Below are 20622 nucleotides of genomic sequence, written 5' to 3' on the forward strand. Positions count from 1 at the left end.
GAACCCTCCGAGCTGGATGTCGTCGCTTCTTCCTCCGGATCCGGCCTCACCTCGGTCTGGTAGCCCGGTGTCACGGTCTCCTTGTGGGTTTTAGCCGTTTTGGCCATGAGTGAAAGACGAGATAAGAAAGAAAAGGGATACTTACTATTGTCTACGGAACTGGACGAAGTGGATGACTTCGGCTGTGACTTCGGCTGGCAGGATTGATCTCGGCAACAGACGTAAATTTGGCAAGTCCCAGGCAGAGGAAGAAAATGATGGGCCATGCGGTGAAAAGGACCCCCTATTTATAGGGGAGGGCCAGAACCCGAAGAGGCAGCCAGAATACGGAAAGGCGGCAACTCTTCGAATTCAAGATACTGAGTACCTGCTCTTCTGTCTCTCTCTCTCTTCATTAATGCCCCGTCCTTTCGGCTGACACCCACTGCACGAAACGTCCCACTACTTCACGACGCGACGGTTACCAGTGACCACGTCCTATCAACTGACTCGCCCACGTGTCGCGTCCCCGCATCTTCCGGAGCGGTTTCGGGACCTCGACTCTTCATGACTTCAGCACAAGGAAGCCTCGGCACCTCCCTTGCTCGGAGCATCCAAGGCTTGGGGGGCTTATTGAGGATGTTCACCTCGGCCATCCCGAGTGGCCGAGGTGAACTCACCTCGTCCCTCATCGGAGCTCATCCATGTCCCGGGCATCATCCCTGAGCTCGGCCTCGGCCGTTTCCCTAGCCTATTGTGTAGCCGACCTCGGCACCCCCACCTCAGCTGCACGCTGATGATGTCAAATCATCTGACATCACCCAGGACCAGTGCTTTATCTGAAAAGTACTGGAGGCACTTAATGGCACCTGCACAATACTCCCCGTCATCATGCTCAGGCAGCTACAGTGTCAGAGTCAGACCTCCTGACACGGGACAGAGCCGTAATGACCAGATGGTGGGTCCCACCAGCATAAGCCCTCCGCTCTGTCCTCTACTCTACTCTTCTATAAATACCTCACTCACACTCCCAACAAGTAAGCCTACACTGTTCATTAACTCATATTCTCATTATTCTCGTTCTCATACTAACTTGATCGTCGGAGTGATCTCAGGGGAGAAGCCCCGCCATTCACTTCGGACAAGGAGGTTGACTTCGGACACAGGAGTTCACCTCACTTCATCTCAGAGAGGACTGATTTAGGTCGGCCCATTTACCCACCAAAAATCACCTCTTCAGTTTCTATTATGATTAGCTAGGGCAAATAATCTGTAAGGACCCTAATAACCAATTTAGGTCGTATGGGCACTAATTAGATCATTTTTAACTCTCCCATCTGACTTTCAAATAATCTGTAAGGGTCCAAGGACGCAAGCACAATATCGTGGCAGGATTTGAACCGGTGACGTACAGAATACTACCGCATTTAATAACCAGCCGCGCTTGCCACAGGGCCTCTCCCATTGTTAGTGCGATGTAATTTTTTTCCTTGTAGGATTGTATGGTCTATCTATCTAAAGGCCTCGCTGCCATAGTTTTGTGTAAGAGATCAGTTAGATAGTTCGCTAAATAAAAGTCTCTTCCGCCTCCCATTTTCGCCTTCCTAGGCCTGGGGTTTTGGTTTCCCTTTTCTTGCTTTGTTTCGAGCAAAACCAAGCTAAGCTAAACAAGTGACATGGTGGGGGGAAGATGGAAACCACTATAGTTGTGGATTCTTGCAGATCAATGACAGGTTGTCAGCCTGTGCAATAATAAAAACCTGTTCAACTAAAATTAATTTTTGTAAATAATGGTAAGTAGGGTCGAATCCACAGGAATTGGGTGTAACTGTTTCATTTCAAATTCATAGTAACAAAGGGGGTGTTTTTGTGCAGGAGGTGACAATCAAAGAAATTCAAATAAAATCTAAGAACCTACTACAAATTAAATAACAAATTACTAAAATCAAATGGGTGATAATTAAAGATCTAGCCAAGAAATAATTTCAGTAATGGTTCACCTAATTGATCATCGAAGTAAAGCCAAATCCAATTATTTACTAATAAATATGTTATAACTGCCAAACAAGCGATGACAGTCAACCCCTCCTTACTGTGTCGGTGATTAAGGTACGCCCGTTAACCACTACTCTAATTGAGAAATAATCCTAGGTACGCCCGTAAGATTTAATTCCCCAATTGCCTTACGTATTAGAGGAGCCCTATTCTAACCAAATAACACACTACCAGAGTTATTTTAGATTAGCCCGCGTATCCCTCCTGACACAAATTTAATCATGCCAGTTATCCCTAATTCAAGACAATTAAACAATTACGAATTTAATGCCTTAATTGACAGTAGATTATCAAGTTAACTAATTATTCGGATCCAAAACAATCAATTAATTAAATAATCATAAATATTGCAAGTAAGGAATATGCGAATACCAATGAATAAAAGGAAAAAATAAAATTAAATCGATTTCACAAGTTTTAGGCGAACCAAAGCCTCCGTTATTCATTGACTAGAGTGAGAAGATTAATTCATATTTGGTGCGAAAAACCCATGCAAAAGTGTAAAGAAAGCAGTAGCTATTGTCCTAATTGTTCCAGGCATATGCGGCAAGAGAGCCACAAAGGACGAAAGGTTAAAGTCAAAAAGAAAACTTGCTACAGAGAATGATTTCTTTGCTTTCTTATGGCCTCTGACATACGAGAGTTGAGGTTAAGCCAAAAGCCAACCAAAGAAAAGTCAACAAAAGCAACTTAAAGAAGTCCTCTCTAATTCCTATCTAAGTCTGCCTCCTCCTTGCAGCGGCTCTGTGCGGCGCCCCCCTTGCGGAGAGGACTCCGGAGGAAGAAGAAGCAGACTCAACCCTTGTTCCTTTCCTCCTTTTATTCTATCTTTCGCAAATTATCAAAAAGGACTTGTGTCTCCTTGTTCCAAAAATATCTTGAATGCCTATTACTTGAACTCTTTCCTGATAACTGTCAAATTAACACTTATTATGATATTTTCGTTCTACTCCTTGAAATATATGCCAAATACTAAAGGTGAGTAGAATCCAACAATTAATCTATATCGAATCAGGTAATAGGAAAAATTAATAATAAAATAAATAATAAAATTGCAACCTATCAATCAACAATGGTGCAGTGGTGGAACCACATATACTTGAGAGTGGGCAATTGGCCCTCCTCAAGTTTTAGAAAATTGTATAAAAGGTTTAAAATTTTCTAATAATTTTAAATTTTCACCATATTTACACCCCATGAATTTTTTAAAAGTACACTATTGCCCCTCCATTCCATAATTTTGTAATCCCCATTGGCACTTGAGAAATTTACAAATTTCACACTTCTATATGCTTCTCCTTCTTAAAACTAATGAAAATTTCTGCCCCGTGTAAGAATTTTACAATGATTACTTTTCAAGAAATTATTTATTTTTATTCTAAACTAAACCTAGATGCCACTTTGTAGCCCCGAAGAAAATGTTTCAATTCTTTTTACCTTGAATCAGAAGCATGATTCATGGTAAGCATAAGGGGCACGCAGCGGCTTACAATGACCATAATCATGGTCTCTAGTAATCGGAATCCATGTTCCTCAACTGTATTTGATGCGAGGACTAGTGCAAGATTTGGCTGTAAAAAGGGTCATCGTTGTGAGCTTCACTGGTGGTTTCTTTTTCTTTTTTTTCTTTTAAGAGTCATTTATGACAGTTAACCATCATTCTTGTATGCGAATTCAGTCGGTCTATTAACAAGAAGATTTCCCTATTAGCCACTTGAAAATCATTCCCGGAAAAGAATCTAAAGATTGAACCACCGATCTCTATACAACTCTCCCCAACCATCTTCTTTAGTCCTCTGTTCCTCATACTGCTTCTTATGCCTTCTGCTTTCTCCCACATGCCAACTTCAGCGTATTTGTTCGCTACCATTACAAGATTGCCACTCCTCTTGGTTCTAATTCAAGTGACTTTTGTCTAACCTTTTCTGCCAGCCTAGTACGATCATTAATGTCATGAATGTTGCAGGCGCTAAGCAACGTCCTCCATATAATTGCATCAGCCATAATCGGCATACTTAAAATGAAATAATAAGCTTCCTCAAGATTTCCAGCGCGGCCAAAGATGTCTACCATGACTCCACTATGTGCCATCATGGGTTTGATCCCGTGAATGTGTTCCATGTCGTGAAAGAGGCGACGCCATAATCCACCAGTCCAGCATGGTGTAATGGTTCCAACAAGAAAGAAATAGATGCAAGAAAAGAATTAGAAGGAAGACAGAAAGAATGGAGAGAGAGATATGGAAGTATTATTGATGGAGGAAGAAGATGACTACAACTATTCACAATTGCCTCTGCATTCTCTACTCTCAGTGTTTTATACAAACTAGTATTTTGACCCGAGTTATGCACGGGATTATATTTCAAATCAAAATAATAGTGTATATATTTATATATTGTGGTACAGAATAATATATATATAAACTAAAAATTTTAAAGAAGTGTATGTTTAATATGTGGAAAATTTTTTAATTTATAATAATTTACATGATAGAGGAATTGTCAACGTATTTAAGGAGATGGTTAGGTGAGAAGATTTTTCTAAAAAAAAAAAATCAATTTATCAGTACTCAACAAAACATAGATGTTATACTCATATATCAAAACTTATAATAAAAAAAATTAATTATAACCAATTTATTTTCTTCCATTTTAGAAAAAAAAATCTTTCTCCTATCATGTACCGCTAAAATTGTTGATTGCATTTAGATTAGCATTTTTCATAAACTTTAACGTATATTTTAAAAAAAAAATCTATGTAATATATGTTTTTAGAAATCTCAAAATTATTAAAAATCACCATCATTTTCCTCTTTTCTTCTCCGCCAGTTAGTCGTGAGACACATCCTACGACTTTCGTATCTTCTATCATGGTACTACTCTCTCTATTATTATTTTTTTGTCATCTCTGTCATATTCCTATAATCTCATTTATTCTTCTCTCTCTTCTCCACCCATTCTTATAACTCACATTTCTTCTTCAACCTTTCTCCACCACTTTCAACTCCTCGCCATTTTCTTCCCTCCCTTCTCCTCCCATATCCAACCTCTAAATTCATATTTCTGCGACGCAATAGATTTAACTTTATCTATCATAATGAAAATATAAAATTGAAAATTGATTACAATGGTTGCAATTATTAGTATCTAAAAATGGAAATGAAAAACTGATAATATCTATAATATTCTCAAGTGCTACAATCAATATATATATATATATATATATATATATTTGACATAGCAAATACATAGTTACATATGAAGACAGCAATAAGAATACATAAAATAATTAATGATACCAAAAGTTATCCTTAGTATTTGGGTTTTGCACTCTTATTCAAATCTAATCAGGGTCAAATTTGGGTCAGATATATACAAATTAAGTAGTATTTTAGGGTCGAATGTTCTACATTTTTCTCTTAAACTATAATGTTACTTTTTTAAAAATTTTTGGTAGAATTGGTGTTGTTATTATCATTATTTTTTTTTATCAAAAATGAATATTTCAAAAAAAAAATTCCACGTTGAAAGGCCAGTAGTACTTTGTTTTTTATTTAGTGATTTCATAATTTAAATTTAATGAATGGTACCATTTTTGATTTTTTAAATCCATGACATTATTTCCTTTTTGTTTTCTATTTAATTTTGCTCTTTTACTTAGGATTACTAAATTAAAAGATAAAATATTATCATTACTTTTTTACTTTTACTAAGTTTGGGAATGTTTTCTCTTTGTTTACCCTTCCACTAATAAACTTCAAACCAAATTCCTATATAAGTGGAGCCACTTCTTACTTATTTAAATTAGAAAGGCATGGAAGCCACTTTTTACTTAGGAAAATGTTATTTACACTCCATTTTTTATTATTTGCAATTCCACCATTTGTTTTATCATATAGTCTAATTAATGAAAACTATATGATCAAAATGATTATTAACGTGTGAATAACAAAAATGGAGTGTAAATAATCTTACTTATTTAAATTAATAAGAAAGCATGAAAGGATGTAATATTTGTTATCTCTTGTCATGGTCTTATAGAAGTTTTGATTGGAGTAGAATCATAGATAACGCAGGGCAATTGGAAACGTGTTAGGTTGAAGTTCAAATAGGATAACATGCACATTAACCAACAATTTGAAATGAAATGATTTTAAAAAGTAATTAACAATTTCAAATGTGAATAGTAGATGTAGAAGTTAAGAGAAATATATTTTATAAATTAAATTTAATGTGAGATGCTAGAAAAATAGAATCGGTAGTGAGAAGATGTGTGGCCTTCTCAAATTTATATAGATATATAGATTCTGATGGTCTAACAAATTGAAGTAACTAACAGTAACTAAATTGCGCCAGCTGTCATTGCAATATTCCTTCCTCAACTAACTTCTCAACTAACTTCCCGACTTGTAACTGCCTTGGCTCTAGCGCAGTCATTTCACATGGCCACAAGCGCAAAGGACCCCGAGATAGGTTACATAATTAGTTCAATCAAATAGTTCTTCATGGCCTTGAAGAGTTGAAGGGCTTGAAAAGCAAAACCACGCTGAGCTAATTCCATAATCATGGCACTCCAAGTCCAGATATTTCGCTCACTCATCCCATTGGAAACGAGTCTAGCATAACCCACAATTCCACATTTTCCATACATGTCAACGAGAGCTGTGCCCAACTGACAATTGACAACCATAGCTGTAACAATAACTCGAGAATGCATCCATTTTCCCAAACTCAAGTTGCCCATCTCTGCACATTGAAAGCAGAATCGCCCTAGTAGTCTCATCCGGTAGCAACCTGGAACTCCTCATGCTTAAAAAAACCTCAATTGCTTCTCTGATCCATGAATTTTCAACGAAAGCAGAAAGAATTGAATTACAAGATACTACAGTCCTGTAGGACATTTCATCAAACGCCTTGTGCGCATCGATAATTTTCCCACAACACCCATAAAAGTGAATCAAAGTATTCTGGACGTACACATTTGCATCCAAACCACGCTTCCTGACATGGATCTGCCTCCCATCTAGGGTGTCAATGGGTTGGAATTGAAAATTTCGGACCGGACCCATTTTTTATGTAGTAGACCCGGACCGACTGCATACCTGTCGGGTCTTGATCTTAGAATCCCGGACTGGGTCTGGGTCGGATCCGGTCTAAATTTAAATATTTCAAAATTAAATCCAAAATCAATTATAAATCCAATCTCTAAATTTAAACAAATCAAATTATAAAGTTAAATCACAAATAACTCGCAATAGTCATTTCAAACTAACTACAATTAATCTACAAAGTCATTACTAAATTGTTAATTTGATAAAAGAATGTATTTAGAAATATTTATATTTTATAATTATTAACCACAATTAATCCGTATCCGACCCATTTTTTATTAGAGTAAACGAATTTGGATTTAGGTCCGAATATCGAAATTATTTTTCAATACAAATTCAAAAAAATTTATCGAATCCGAGTCGAATCTAGACCCAGACCCGACCCATTGACGCCCCTGCTCCCATCATAGAGACCTAAGACGGAAGCACACGCCTGGAATAGGAAAGGGAAGGTGTGTCCATTGGGCAAAGCTCCAGAACGCCTCATTGCCAGGAAAATTCGTCGGGCCTCTCTTTGCAAACCTCCCTTGGACGTTGCATAGGCCCTAATAAGATCGTTCCAATACCTCGGCTTCAAAGGTTTTGGGCGGAAATTATCGAAGCCGTGGTCCGTCTGTTATGCATAATGGTCTTTAAGATGTTATGACAGTTTTTTTTTTTGAGAAAATCATTAAAAATGTTTCTTACATTTTGTCAAATAAAATTTTTCATTTTTCACTTTTAAAATAGTAACTTTATGTCACTTAAAAAATCAAATCAGTAAAATTTGATTTCAACGTAAGTTTTCAATTACTTTTTATCCTGAATCCATCACGTGACTCACATATAATTATTTTCTTAGAAGCAAAAAGGTTAAATACCATTCGTAACTAAACAAATAATCTGATTTATATTCATTTCTATCCCTAAAAAAAAGTAAAATCTGATCTGAACCATATTCATTTTTCCCTACAAAAGTGGGATTGGATCCAATCCATATTCATTTTGCCATTACAAAAATGAGATATGACCTTTTTTGTACATCAAAAATAATTACATATGGGTCACATGGTAATTTCAAACTAGAAAATAGTCAAAAACCTAAGTTAAGACTAAAATTTGCTAACTTGAATTTGTAGGGACATAAAGTTAACATTTTAAAAATAAAAGACAAAAAATTTCATTTTATACAAGAGTCGATTGATTGAATTATACATTCAGAGATGTGACGTGAGAAAGATTTTTTGAGGGGTTTATTGGAATCAATCATTATCCTAAGGGTAATTGCTCCCTCTAATTTTACATAATGCCAAATGAACCTCCTAAATTTTCAAAATAGCCCCATAACTATCTTATGATTTTATGTAAAGTGAAAAAAGATGGAATGCACAATCAGTTACAGTATTTATACCAAATGTACTCTAAAAGCACATGCAATAAAATCTTAATCTCTATGTAACCCCTGTATGATTTGTTTAAATGTCTATTTTACCCTCTAGTATTTTTTCTATTTATCCATAAAATCCCTATATATTTTTATATAAGGTAATTAAACTGTTGATTGGTTTATCATTTAAGTAAAGACACTATTGGTATTTCAATCAACGACATTCTATAGACTATTTTCCGTCAAGTTCCTATTTTACATAAAATTTTAGGGAGTGAAGTGAATATTTTAAAATGTTAAGGGGTCATGTGACATTAAATAAAACTACCGCGTCACAGTTATTAGATCTCTACATTTAAACACTTTCTCAAATTAATTCTTTTTTGCCAAAAAATTAAGACGTGAAACTTTCTTGATTGACCAGAGATACCCATTTGCCAAACCCTTTGATTAAGTAACAATTAAACACGCAACTGTGTACTAACATGGAGCAATACTTAAGAGCTATGAAAAATCCTAAAATGTGAAAATCTTATTGGCATGAGCTCTCTCTCTCTCTCTCTCTCTTAAGATTTGAAACTTATCTCTTTGTGATGAAGATGAGGCCTAAAGGTACGAAAATCCTTGGATGAGCTCTCTTTTTTTATTTATTTATTAAGATTTAAAACTTATCTCTCTATGATAAAGATGAAGCTAAAGCTTGAAGGTATGAAAAGTTTGAATCTGGGCTTATTCTGCACAGGACTATCACCGGGCAATAGAAATAATGAATTTTAATTTTTTTTTAATTTTTAAAAACAATGAATCGGTGACTCGACCGATTAAACCAGAAATCGGTGTCTTAACCGGATCAATCACCTGTCTTTAGGCACATAGTTACATCACATGTCATCCTCAAATGTGAAAATCCTCAATAAAAATGTTTGGGAACCTGTGGTAGATTCTAGACCTTAATCGAATACAGACAATCTCATACTACCGCAGCCTAGGGATGTAATCGAGCCAAATCAAGCTCGAATATTGCTATACTCGATAATCGACTCGACTCATATGTACTTAGGCTCGAGCTCGACTGAGTCCAAAAAATCGATACTTGAGGCTTGACTTGATGAACTCCCTTTAAACTCGAGACTCGACTCGATAAGGCTCGACTTCAGGCAAGCCTTATCAAGTCGAGTCTAATCAAGCTTTTTGATTCGACTCGAAAAATGTACATTTGTAAATTCAGTATAAATTATACACATAACAGTTATTTCATAATTATAATACATATATATTATTTAAATTATATATATTAATTAAATATATCCGGCTCGACGAGCTACTTGTCGAGCCATAAGTCGCAAATTCCTGACTCGAACTCGACTCGAAAGTATATTCGAGTGACTCGAGACTCGGCTCAAACTCGATTTGACCGAGTTCAAACCAAATTATTGACCAAACTATTCACGAGCTACTCGACAGTGGTTCGGCTGGCTTACATCCTACTGCAGCCTTAGGAAATGTCTTCCGAAGTTCCTCTCCACTTGCTGAAGTGCTGGACAAAAGCAAAAATCAAGCAAAAGTCTATTCCTCTCACTTTCAAGATCTAGACAAAAGGACTCATTAGTCATTAGTGGTATTTTAGCCCCACTATAAGCTAACTTCCACGTATCTTCCTTGCTGCCAAAGCAGAACAAGCCAATAGGTCCTCATCTCTACCTCGAGTCTTTGCGAGGTAAGAAAGTAATTGAGAAATATTTTTATAAAAAATAAAAATTTTTTGAAAAAAAATTACTTTTCAAAAAAGTATGTGGATCAATCCAGGAGATTCAGATCTGTTGGTATTTATATGTCGCCTTCACGATTTTCCGTGATTGTCTTTTGTAACAACATTTGGTAAACTACATTGGAACAAATTTTCGCAAAATGTTACTAATTGCAAAGGAAACTTGTTACAAACCTCAAAAATTAATGATGACAAAAGAATTTCAGTGGAAAACGTGAGAGGCAGAGAGTATACATTCCACACAGAAAATTTCTTTTTTGATCGTTTTTTGTGATTATGATTAAAAAAAGAAAAGCAAAACTCAATTGGACCTAAGAGAACTAATTTGGCAACGTACGATGGTGACCATTTTTTACTTATTCGGTGAAATTATTCATGGCAATATCGAATAACCTCTCAAGTTTTAGCCAAATTATTTTGGCAAGTCGAGAATTTATTACAAAAGGGTTGATTTCAGTACAAATTGCGATTGGAGAAGAGCTCGTCCACGTTTAACATAAAAATGGAATCCAGTCATGGTCTTCCAGGAACATGTCACTGCCCAAAAAAGTGGTTGAGGAACATTGGAGAAAGGGTGTGCGAATAAATACGGTCAAATTCACATGAAAATAACAAGATTCAATCCCTGCTTAAAGTAATCCATCTTAAGATTCCCCACTAATTATATTCAACCCAAGGCTAATTTTTGGATTTAAGGATCCCTTTTCAGCGAGTGCTTCGAAGCACTCGTTAGTATATTTAAATTATATACTGAGATTATCATGTAAAAATACACACCATATTTATTATATCCTTGTATTTAAAATGCTTTCTCAAATTAATTCACATTTGTTTTAAAAAATTAATACATGCAACCCTCTCAATTGACACGGGACACCGGTTAACCAAACCGTTTGATTAAATAATAATAGAACACAGCTATGCAATGATACAGAGCAGCACTTAAGAAATGTGAAACAGTGAAAATCTTATTGGCATTGGTTGGGCACACAAATGTTGGCCAATTGCTTCATGCCTCACCTGGCAGACCAGGTTCGAACTTGGCTGAGGGATTAGGGAGGGGGAATGAAAATTAAAAAAAAAAAAAAAAAAAAAAAGTTAGGCAGTTGGTCAGATATCACCCTCAAGTGTGAAAATCCTCAATAACGTTTGAGAATATGGTAGAATCTAGACCTCAAAGAAATACAAACAATCTCTTACGGTTACAGCCTTGGGAAGTGTCCTGTGAAGTTCCTCTCGACAAGCTGAAGTGCTGGACAAATGCAAAAGTCAAGCTGAAGTCTCCCCATTTCACTTTCAAGACCAAAACAAAGTGACTTTTTATTAGAGGTCTTTTAGCCCCAATGTTTAGTGTTTCTCTCACTGTATCTTCCTTGCTGCCAAAGCCAAACAAGCCTATAAAAATCCTTTCATTTCTCCCTCTGGCCTCTGATCATTGCGAATTGTGTATCTGCACTGAGGTTTTTGTACTACTGTAAGAAGCTTTCCTCGTTACCAAGTTTATTAGTTCTTTTGCTTCTCTTAATAATTCGCTGCATGAAAGATATGATGTTAGTTAATCAATTTTTCTGCTTTATACTTGTACCCTTTCTTTTGTGTAGCTTCTCTGAGTTTCTAAATTGAATCCTTGCTACTCTATCGAAAGAGGTCTCTGCTTAGTTGTATTAAGGGGTATTCATAACTTTATCCCTTAGTCGTATTAAGGGATATTCATGTCTTTGTTGTTCTTAGATTAGAGTGTGAAAATAACATATTAGAAATCATGGTGTAAGTTTGATTAGTCCTTCTTACTGTTCAGGCAAAAGCAGCTGCTTTAGATTCTCAATTGTTGAAATCAAATTCTTTTTTACTTAAATTCTGTTCAGGGTTCTGACACAATCCCTTTTTTTGAAATAGAGAGAACAAAAGAAACCAATGAATTCCATTTGGATTATTTGTTTTTAAAGGTGGTTTTTTACTACAGCAGAGTTTTTCAAAAATTTTTGCCATAAATGTTTTTTGTGGTGTTTTTGAAGCAGTTTTTGGAATCTATTTTGAGGTACCTTTTAAATTTTTTTTAAAAAAAGTTAGAGTACTTTTAAAAAATTTTTAGAGTATTTGAAAAAATAATTTTTGAAAAGCAGGTGAATCCAAACGGAGCCATGGTAGTTGAGGACAATGTAGAGGCTCTAAAGCAGTGTAAGTTTTGAGTACATTTCCTTCTTATTAATTTACCAAAAAAAAAAAGGAATAACAGTTCTTTGTTTTTCTTATTAGTTTTATAGTTGTTACCAGTTTTTTTCTGTTCTTTTAATAATTCGCTTCATCTGAATGAATAGGTGATCAAGCATATGAGGAGGAACAGAAGCACTATGTCCCTTGGGAATTGGTTGGTCGTCCTGGGAATGATTCTGAGATATTATATCACTGCTACCTGATTGCTCTTGAGCCTGGTTTTAGTTGTGATACCATGCCCCACGATATTTTGCTTGCTACAAGATCTAGGCTTGAATTTGATGATGAGACATTGACTTTTGAGTTAGATGTTGACAGAGGCAACTTAAAGATACGAATGAAATATGTTAGACATATTAAACTAACGTCTGAAGAGGTAAATATATAAAATGACAATGCCAGAATAATTTTCCTATCACATATTAAGTATTAGACAGAGAATTTAGTCCTATTTTGATCATGCGACATCTCTTTTGCCAGGTTCTTCTTTGCCAGAAGTTTCAAGTTACACTTTTAAGGCTACTCCTTGATCACAATCAGAATAAGCTGCAGGAAGCATTGAGTGGATTAAATCAAAACAGTCAACGTGACGTCTTTGATTATCTTCTGATTCCATCTACAGGCCTGCATGAAAATCCATCAATTGATTGGACGTGTGTTAGTTCTGTTCTATTTCCTCAGGAAAACATTTCAGATAAGCATATGGATTGTTGTTCTAACAGAGTTCAAGGTCGCTACGTGCACACAGTCAATGGATTGATCTGCAGCTGCACATTGCAGAATTCTTTGGTAGTGACTCCTCATGATGGTATCATGTATTGCACTACTGGCATTTTGGATGATTTGAACAGCAATTCATTGCTAAAGCGGAAAAGAAAATGGTATGTATAAAAGATATAAAGCAAACTTTGCAAAACGGTATGTAAAAGAAAATTTCGTATGCAAATATTGTAGGCTGACGTCAAGGTTGTGTGTGATAAAATGTCATTGTAGGCATGGGATCACATTGCGCTTCGTGGGAGAACCATTTCTTAGTGGACAGCTTCTGTTTACGGTGCAGAACTATCTTCTGGGATGTAGGAATCAAAAGACAAAAGGTTGGTGAATCATTTAGCTACGTTTCAGATTTGGCTCTACGTTTGTACTTGTTTTCGGTTTACTGAAGTACCTTAAAGGAACTTGTAAAGCACAAATTTTGTAGTCTATAATCTCAATCTAAGGGTTAAGTAAAGGCTATTACCCTGTATACATCTTTCAAAACTTACTGCAACAAAGAGAGTTTGGAACCCCGCTTCCTTTTGTTACTCTATTTGCAGATGGAGATGATGCTTGTTGAGGTTTAAAGATGTTGCTGATTTCCTAAAGAACATTCTTTCATTCAATTTCGTCAAAGCTTTTGTTTTTGTATCTAAATTTTATAGATTGAGTTCTTAGTTTTCTCACCCTAAATCTGTTATAATTGCATTGATATGACTAAGGAAGTTGAATATGCCCTGGTGTTATACAGCTCCTGTTCTTTATTGTTTTGATGTTCCCTGGGGCTTCTACCCTGTTCTTGGATACTAGTTCAACTGGTTAAAAGCATCTGACTACAATGACAGGGTAGTTCAAATGGAAAATAGATAGTATGATTTTTATGCAGAATATCTTGATATATGGTTGATTCAGATGATGAATTGTCATAGAATTGTCTGGTACGGAATCTAATTATATTCACAATCATCAAAGATACATCACTTCCTATTGTTTTTAAATATTTTGGTAAAAATGATTGTGAATATTGGATAGAAACCCATTAATCTACTGACTCAAAGGTGCACTTTTGGGTTTAATTGATTTGATTGGTTCACTTGGCTAACCATCCATCATTCCAACCATATTTGGGTTTAAACTACTGATTCAGAGGACGTTTGAGTTCTCTGTTTAACTGTTCATACTCATACAGATTATATGCGGTATACTCCATCTGTTATTTTCCGGCGGTTCAGTATCTCTGTTCTCTTTTTCCCTTTATGTTGCTACAATTATGGATAACAAATTGCTCAATGTTGCAAATTTCTTATGGTTGGTGACCTTTTTCTTTTACAACCCTTGTAGGCTCAAGAAATGCACCAGTTGATTTGCCTCCAGAACTTTGTGAAGTGATCATGTCTCCTATATCCAGTGCCTCAATTCTCTCCTTCTCATATGCTCCATCTATCATGCACCGGATAGAGTCCTTCTTAATAGCTGGCAACTTGAAAAGAATGCTCGTGGACCACTGCACGCAAAATGATATGATTCCGAGGATCAAGGTTTATCCTCCAACTACAACTATATATGGCTTAGAAACTATACTAAGATGGTCTCTCATTTTATTTTATGTTATTTTTCTTGTGTGCTTGTCATATTAGGACTAGTGGAAAACTTACCTTGAGATCCTTCCATGCTTGAACAAAGAAAAGTTTTCTGTCATGCAATGAACAAGCTGAGTTGGTTAGAGCTTTACATCATACAATGAGGGCTTAAGCCCCATTTCCTCCCCTTTAACCAATGTTTTTAAACTCAGACCGGGGAGTGAACCGAAAAACCTTTCGGTTCACGGTTCGACCCCTGTTTAAAAGTTTAATAATTTTTTATTCATTTTAGAATTAAATATTTTGAATAAAACTAAAATATTTATTTTAAAAAATAAATACTTAATAAAATCGGTTGAACCTCCCGATTTTTTTTGATTCAATTAATTCTTTGAGTTTTTAATTGAACTAGTTGGAAGCATGGCCGGTTTACAGTTCAGTTGGACGAACCGATTGGTCCAATCCGATTTTCAAAACATTGCCTTTAACTGGAGCAGACTAAAAACAATAGCAAAGGGTACAGCAAAGGGTTTCACGAATCTTTTTTTTTTTTTTTTTTTGGGCGATACATAGAAACATTTATTAATATGTTGCAAATGAGTTGCAGAGAACATAGCTCCCTAACATACATTTTCGATATGCTAGCTATCTATCTGTGAAGGAGTATCTTCATTTCCAATATAAAACCCAATAAAAATTACTAGAAAACAGCTGTTTGGAATTCCTTCATTCCAATACCAGTCCCAATGATCCTTGTTAAGGATGAAAGGATGACATTCCTCCATGAAGCCATCATATGTCTCACATTATGGACCACAGATTCAAGTATGAACATAGGTGAACAAATTATAACCTGGAATAGTTCATAATACCTTGCTCTGCATTACTCGTATACAATTGCAGCTAAATCCAACCTTCTTAGCTTAACGGCAAACTAATTCGAAGAGAAGTTTCTGCAAAACCATTGATTCATTACTGCAAAGCATAAGAACCTCTATATAAGAAACATAGACTGCACTAGCAAGGGAACAGTTTCACCAAACTTTGATCTGCTTTGCTCATGGCTAGACTATGTAACTGTGGTAGGGGCCCAAAGGGAGAAGAATTTGGTTTCTACACTCTTTTTATTTACTTTATTCTTCACTCAAGCCAAAAAATGAAAAGTTTCCTTCTCATTTCCTTTCTTGTTCTCTGTTCCCATCTTCCTATAACTTAATCATAGTAAAACACAACTGTGTTGCAAGCTTGCTTCAATGTGATTCAACAAATAATGCTATGGTTATTTTTTTGTACTGGATATAGATTGATAATTCCTCTAACTAGTTTACACGGATAGGCATGAGCTTATTTTAGAAAACTGCTGCCAAAAACAGCTGTTAGAATGGAAAGTCAAAGGTTTGATCTTATAGGTAGAATCTGTATTGCATTACAGCAGGCTTTTTAATTTTAAGGGCAAATTCCTGTTTACCTTTATGTGGTTTAGTATTTTTTTACATAACCCCCTTATAGTTTCAAAAACTATATATAATCCCCTCATGATTTTGATTAAAGTGTCAAAGTGACAGAAATAGTCATTCGTAACGGAACTTCTAAAAATGTCAAAATTACCCTTATAAATACATGACACATTAACCCCATATGATTTTTATATTTTACCATATTACCCCCTTATGATTTAATATTTTACCATATAACCCCCTTATGGTTTTCAAAATATACACATAACTCTCCTTGGTTAATAAATAATTTTCAACTTTACATAAGGGTTGTTTTGACAATTTAGGTGATTCCGTTATGAATGATCATTTCCGTCACTTTGACACCTTAATCCAAACCATGAGGGAGTTATGTATAGTTTTTGAAATTATAAGGGGATTATGTAAAAAAACGCTAAACCACAGGAGGATAAAATGTAATTTGTCCTAATTTTAACCATAAGCTATGCACAGCCTAGCTTGTCAAAGGTAACAGAACAAGATGAGGTTATTTGTCCATCAAACCTACATAAATATTTGAGTGTACTAGCATTAGTTGTAAATTAAAGCAAGCTGGTAGATACTTTAAAACCTGAAGTTCAGTTTTAATGTCTCAATCTTTATGAAAAGCATTCTTACCAGCTTTTTGTTCTTTTTTCTTCATTGGCTTGTCCGCAAAGGACCCAAAGTTGAAAGTAGTAGCTAGGAGTTGCCTCATAAATATTTTGAAACTAACATATGCACATTTACGTCTATATTTTTTGTTTTGGAACTAATTTACCGTCCATTTTATAGTCAAATATTCTTGACAAATCTGGTAGACTCGCACTATTGAAGAGAATTTCAACAGATTTCTCTGTGCTAATGTATTTCTGCTTTTAGGTCGTGGAAGCAATTACGACTAAAAATTGTCAAGAGAATTTGAATTTGACACCATTGGCAACCCTTGGAGACTCCTTTTTGAAATATGCTGTGAGTCAACAACTATTCAAGAGACATCAAAATCACAACATAGGTCTTCTTACGGAGGACAGGAAAAAAATCATCTCCAACAAAGCACTATGCAAGCTAGGATGCCATAAGAAGATACCGGTAACTTTTTTCTTTTTTTAAGTTACTGTTTTATTGTAGTGTCCATTATGAACTTTTCGCAAGAGAGACTCTCAGGAAGAGAGGTCGAAACGAAAGTCTAGACAAGGAAGAGATATGCAGAAATTTTAGGTAGATTAAGAAATTGAATATTAACTGCACTTACTTTCAGACTGTCTAAAAGAAAAGAAACTATACTGATAACTTGAATAGTTGGGATGGATCAAAAGTGGGGATTGAAGGTTGGAGGCATATTGTAATTGCATCATCAAAACATCACAATTGGTGTATTTAAACTTTTTCATGGAGAGCACCCCAAAACAGAATTGCCAAATTAGTCAACTCAATTTTTTTTCAGTAGGAGAGGGGTGGGGAGGGGGGCAGACGGGAATTGAACCCAAGGCCTTTAATTCGTGGATCTCAACCTTAGCTACTAGATCAAGACGACCTCAACAGTCAACTCAATTTATTATACATACTTGATCAATTCAGTTTACTCTCATGAAGTTTCTTCAGCTTACAGTAATATTTGTTTTGCTTTATGACTTGAGTATTGGATCGAAGATCTAATTCAAGGCATCTCAACAATTGCCTTGAGCAATATACACAAACTGTTCTATTTGCTCATCGGATTTCAGTTTTCGACTTTAGGGCTTTATCCGCATTGATCGTTTTGATCCTAAAACATGGATCATACCTGGTGATAACTCTAGAACCTACACACTGGAGAAAGAGCAGCTTTCACCTAGCAGAACTATTTATGACAGGAAGAAGAGGATGATTGAAATGAAGACCGTTGCTGATGTAATTGAGGCCCTCATTGGTGTATTCCTTTGCTCTACCAGTGAAATAGCAGCCTTAGCGTTTATGGAGTGGCTCGGTATTGAAGTTGACTCTATTTATGTGCCTTACATAAGGCCACTCCCTGCAAATCCAGGGGAGGTGGTCGATCTCAGATTTTTCGAGACGCTATTGAATCAATACTCATTCCATGATGCTTCTCTCCTTGTTGAAGCACTTACTCATGGTTCATACAAGCGACCTGAGAACCCCAGATGCTATAAGGTAATCTCTGCCCTTGCTTTTTCTCATGTTGTTATAACGGTAAACCATTCTACTTGTTTTTTGAACAATTTATGATCTTGTTGGGAATGTCTTCAGTATTTCCTCTGTTTTATTTTCTCAACTTGATTGTGCATAGGCATGTTTTTTTGTTATGTCAAGCTTTGATTTCCTGCAAAATTGTGAAGCACTTAAATCTCATCTACTGAAATATCTTTTTGGTTGCTCGTCCGGCTTTAGTATTTTTCCCAGTATTCATTTTAGTGGTTCAACATATATATATTGCACCAAAAGAGAAGCTGTTTGATGTGTATGGTGATATTATTTGCTTGCAGAGATCAGCTTTTTGAAGTCTAGTGCCATATTTCATACTACAAGAAGTGGTATTAGTTGTACTTTTTTGGTCGAATTGATTAGTTACTTACAGGTTCGCCAGATCATTCGAGTCTATTTGAATTACCATATGTATTTCGGAGCCACCAGATTATTACTTGTTTAGTTGATAATAGCCCTGGAGATATATGTCTTTCCGCACACGATTACTTGATTAAGTGCAAAACTATGTCTGTTGGGAAAATTTACATAGGAGGGGTTTGCATGCTCTGGTTCTTCAATGGCTAGATTGCTTACATGATCCTTATATCATGCACTAGTTTGAATTTGTCAATAGTTCCATACTGCAGAAGATATCACTGGCATGCCTTCTAGTAAAGATATTATTGTGGATCTTTCATGTTTACCTATGTTCCCATTTCAATGGAATTTGCAGCGTCTAGAATTTCTTGGGGATGCGGTGCTGGATTATCTCATCACCATGCACCTCCATAATGAGCATCCCAATTTGTCTTCTCGATTATTAACAGATTTAAGGTCAGCTTCTGTGAACAATGACTGCTATGCACGAGCTGCAATTAAAGCTGGACTTCATCAGCACATTCTACTACACGATTCACAACACCTGAAGCCGCGCATTCTCGCTATTGTTAAAAATTTTAAGCAATCATCACAAGACTCGACTTCTGGGTGGGAGTCAGAGCCGGTAATCAAGGTAATCCTCCATCTTTGATGTAAAATAAAAAACAATCTTTATTATTTTAGCTCTGGCACAGTGTTGCTTATGATATCATAAGCTAATTTTTTTTGATGTTTCTTTGACTATTTAGTTGCTAACAACCTCATATTTTTCAGATTCTTGCAGATATTATAGAATCTCTTGCCGGGGCTATATACGTTGATTCTGGATATGACAAAGAGGTTGTATTTCAAAGCATAAAGCCACTTCTTGAGCCTCTGGTTACCCCTGAGACACTAAAGCTACAACCTGGGAGGGAACTGAAGGAATTGTGTGAGAAGGAGAACTTTGTCAAGAAGGAGGAGGATGGCAAGCTTGAGGTTAATGCAAATGGTGCCATTTATGTTTGTGGACTAACTGCAGCAAACAAGAAGACAGCAGAAAAAATAGCATCCATGAGAATTCTGGAGATGCTAAAGAAAAATTATGACGCCGGGGGGAGCCACATACAACCTCGCCTGTCTTGTGATATCAGACAAGTCAGATAGCCTTATGGCTGGATCATATAAGATCCTGATGATGTTTTTATTCCAAAAAAAAAAATTAATAAACTTGCTTATCGTCATCATCATCATCGGAAAGGTGATTCAGATTGTTGGTGTTTTTGTCGCCTTCACGGTTTCCATCATAGTACTCTGTAACGGTACTGGTAAATTATAATTTGGAACAAAATTTTTGCAAACAAAATCACGAAATCTGAATGTGACTAATTGCAAAGGAAACTTATTACAAACCTCTCAAATTAATGATGACAAAGGATTTCAGTGGAAAACGTGAGAGGCAGAGAGTACATATTCCCCGCAGAAGTTCTGTTTTTCGGTCGTGTGGTTATGGTTAAAAAGAAAAGCAAAATTAAATTAGACCAAAGATGACAACTGAAGGTACAATTGAAATTCGAGAAAGATGTGATGTAAATACATACATTCAGACTTATTGTACCCCTGCATATAATACACTTTCTCAAATTAATTTATTTTTACTAAAAAATTAGCACATGAAACCCTTTTGATTGGCCCGGGGCACCAGTTAGCCAAACTCTTTGATTCATATGCATATATAAATGGAGTTTGGATTTTACTTTTAGGCGTAGTTAAGG

General features: G+C 35.8%; 1 protein-coding gene and 1 pseudogene across 4 annotated transcripts; one reads left to right on the forward strand and one right to left on the reverse strand.

The window, feature by feature from the left end:
- Window positions 1-761: 761 nt before the first annotated feature.
- Window positions 762-7149, reverse strand: LOC113693154 (pentatricopeptide repeat-containing protein At2g36730-like; annotated as a pseudogene).
- A 4349-nt stretch (window positions 7150-11498) lies between these two features.
- LOC113691802 (endoribonuclease Dicer homolog 2-like) lies at window positions 11499-20091 on the forward strand. Of its 4 annotated transcripts, none has more exons than XM_027210103.2 (10): window positions 11499-11752; window positions 12399-12456; window positions 12597-12868; window positions 12973-13373; window positions 13486-13589; window positions 14590-14786; window positions 17186-17395; window positions 18044-18457; window positions 19224-19502; window positions 19643-20091. In XM_027210103.2, the coding sequence occupies exons 2-10, from the start codon at window positions 12420-12422 to the stop codon at window positions 20012-20014; spliced, it is 2286 nt and encodes a 761-aa protein (XP_027065904.2). In that variant the 5' UTR covers window positions 11499-11752; window positions 12399-12419; the 3' UTR covers window positions 20015-20091. The 4 variants fall into 4 exon arrangements, with proteins under 4 accessions (XP_027065904.2, XP_027065903.2, XP_071909402.1 ...); XM_027210102.2 differs by having other exon boundaries at window positions 11500-11752; window positions 12402-12456; XM_072053301.1 differs by lacking the exon at window positions 12399-12456 and having other exon boundaries at window positions 11501-11752.
- The last annotated feature ends 531 nt before the right edge of the window (window positions 20092-20622 follow it).

Source organism: Coffea arabica, chromosome 6c (genome assembly GCF_036785885.1).
Source record: "Coffea arabica cultivar ET-39 chromosome 6c, Coffea Arabica ET-39 HiFi, whole genome shotgun sequence".
Lineage (NCBI taxonomy): Eukaryota > Viridiplantae > Streptophyta > Magnoliopsida > Gentianales > Rubiaceae > Coffea > Coffea arabica.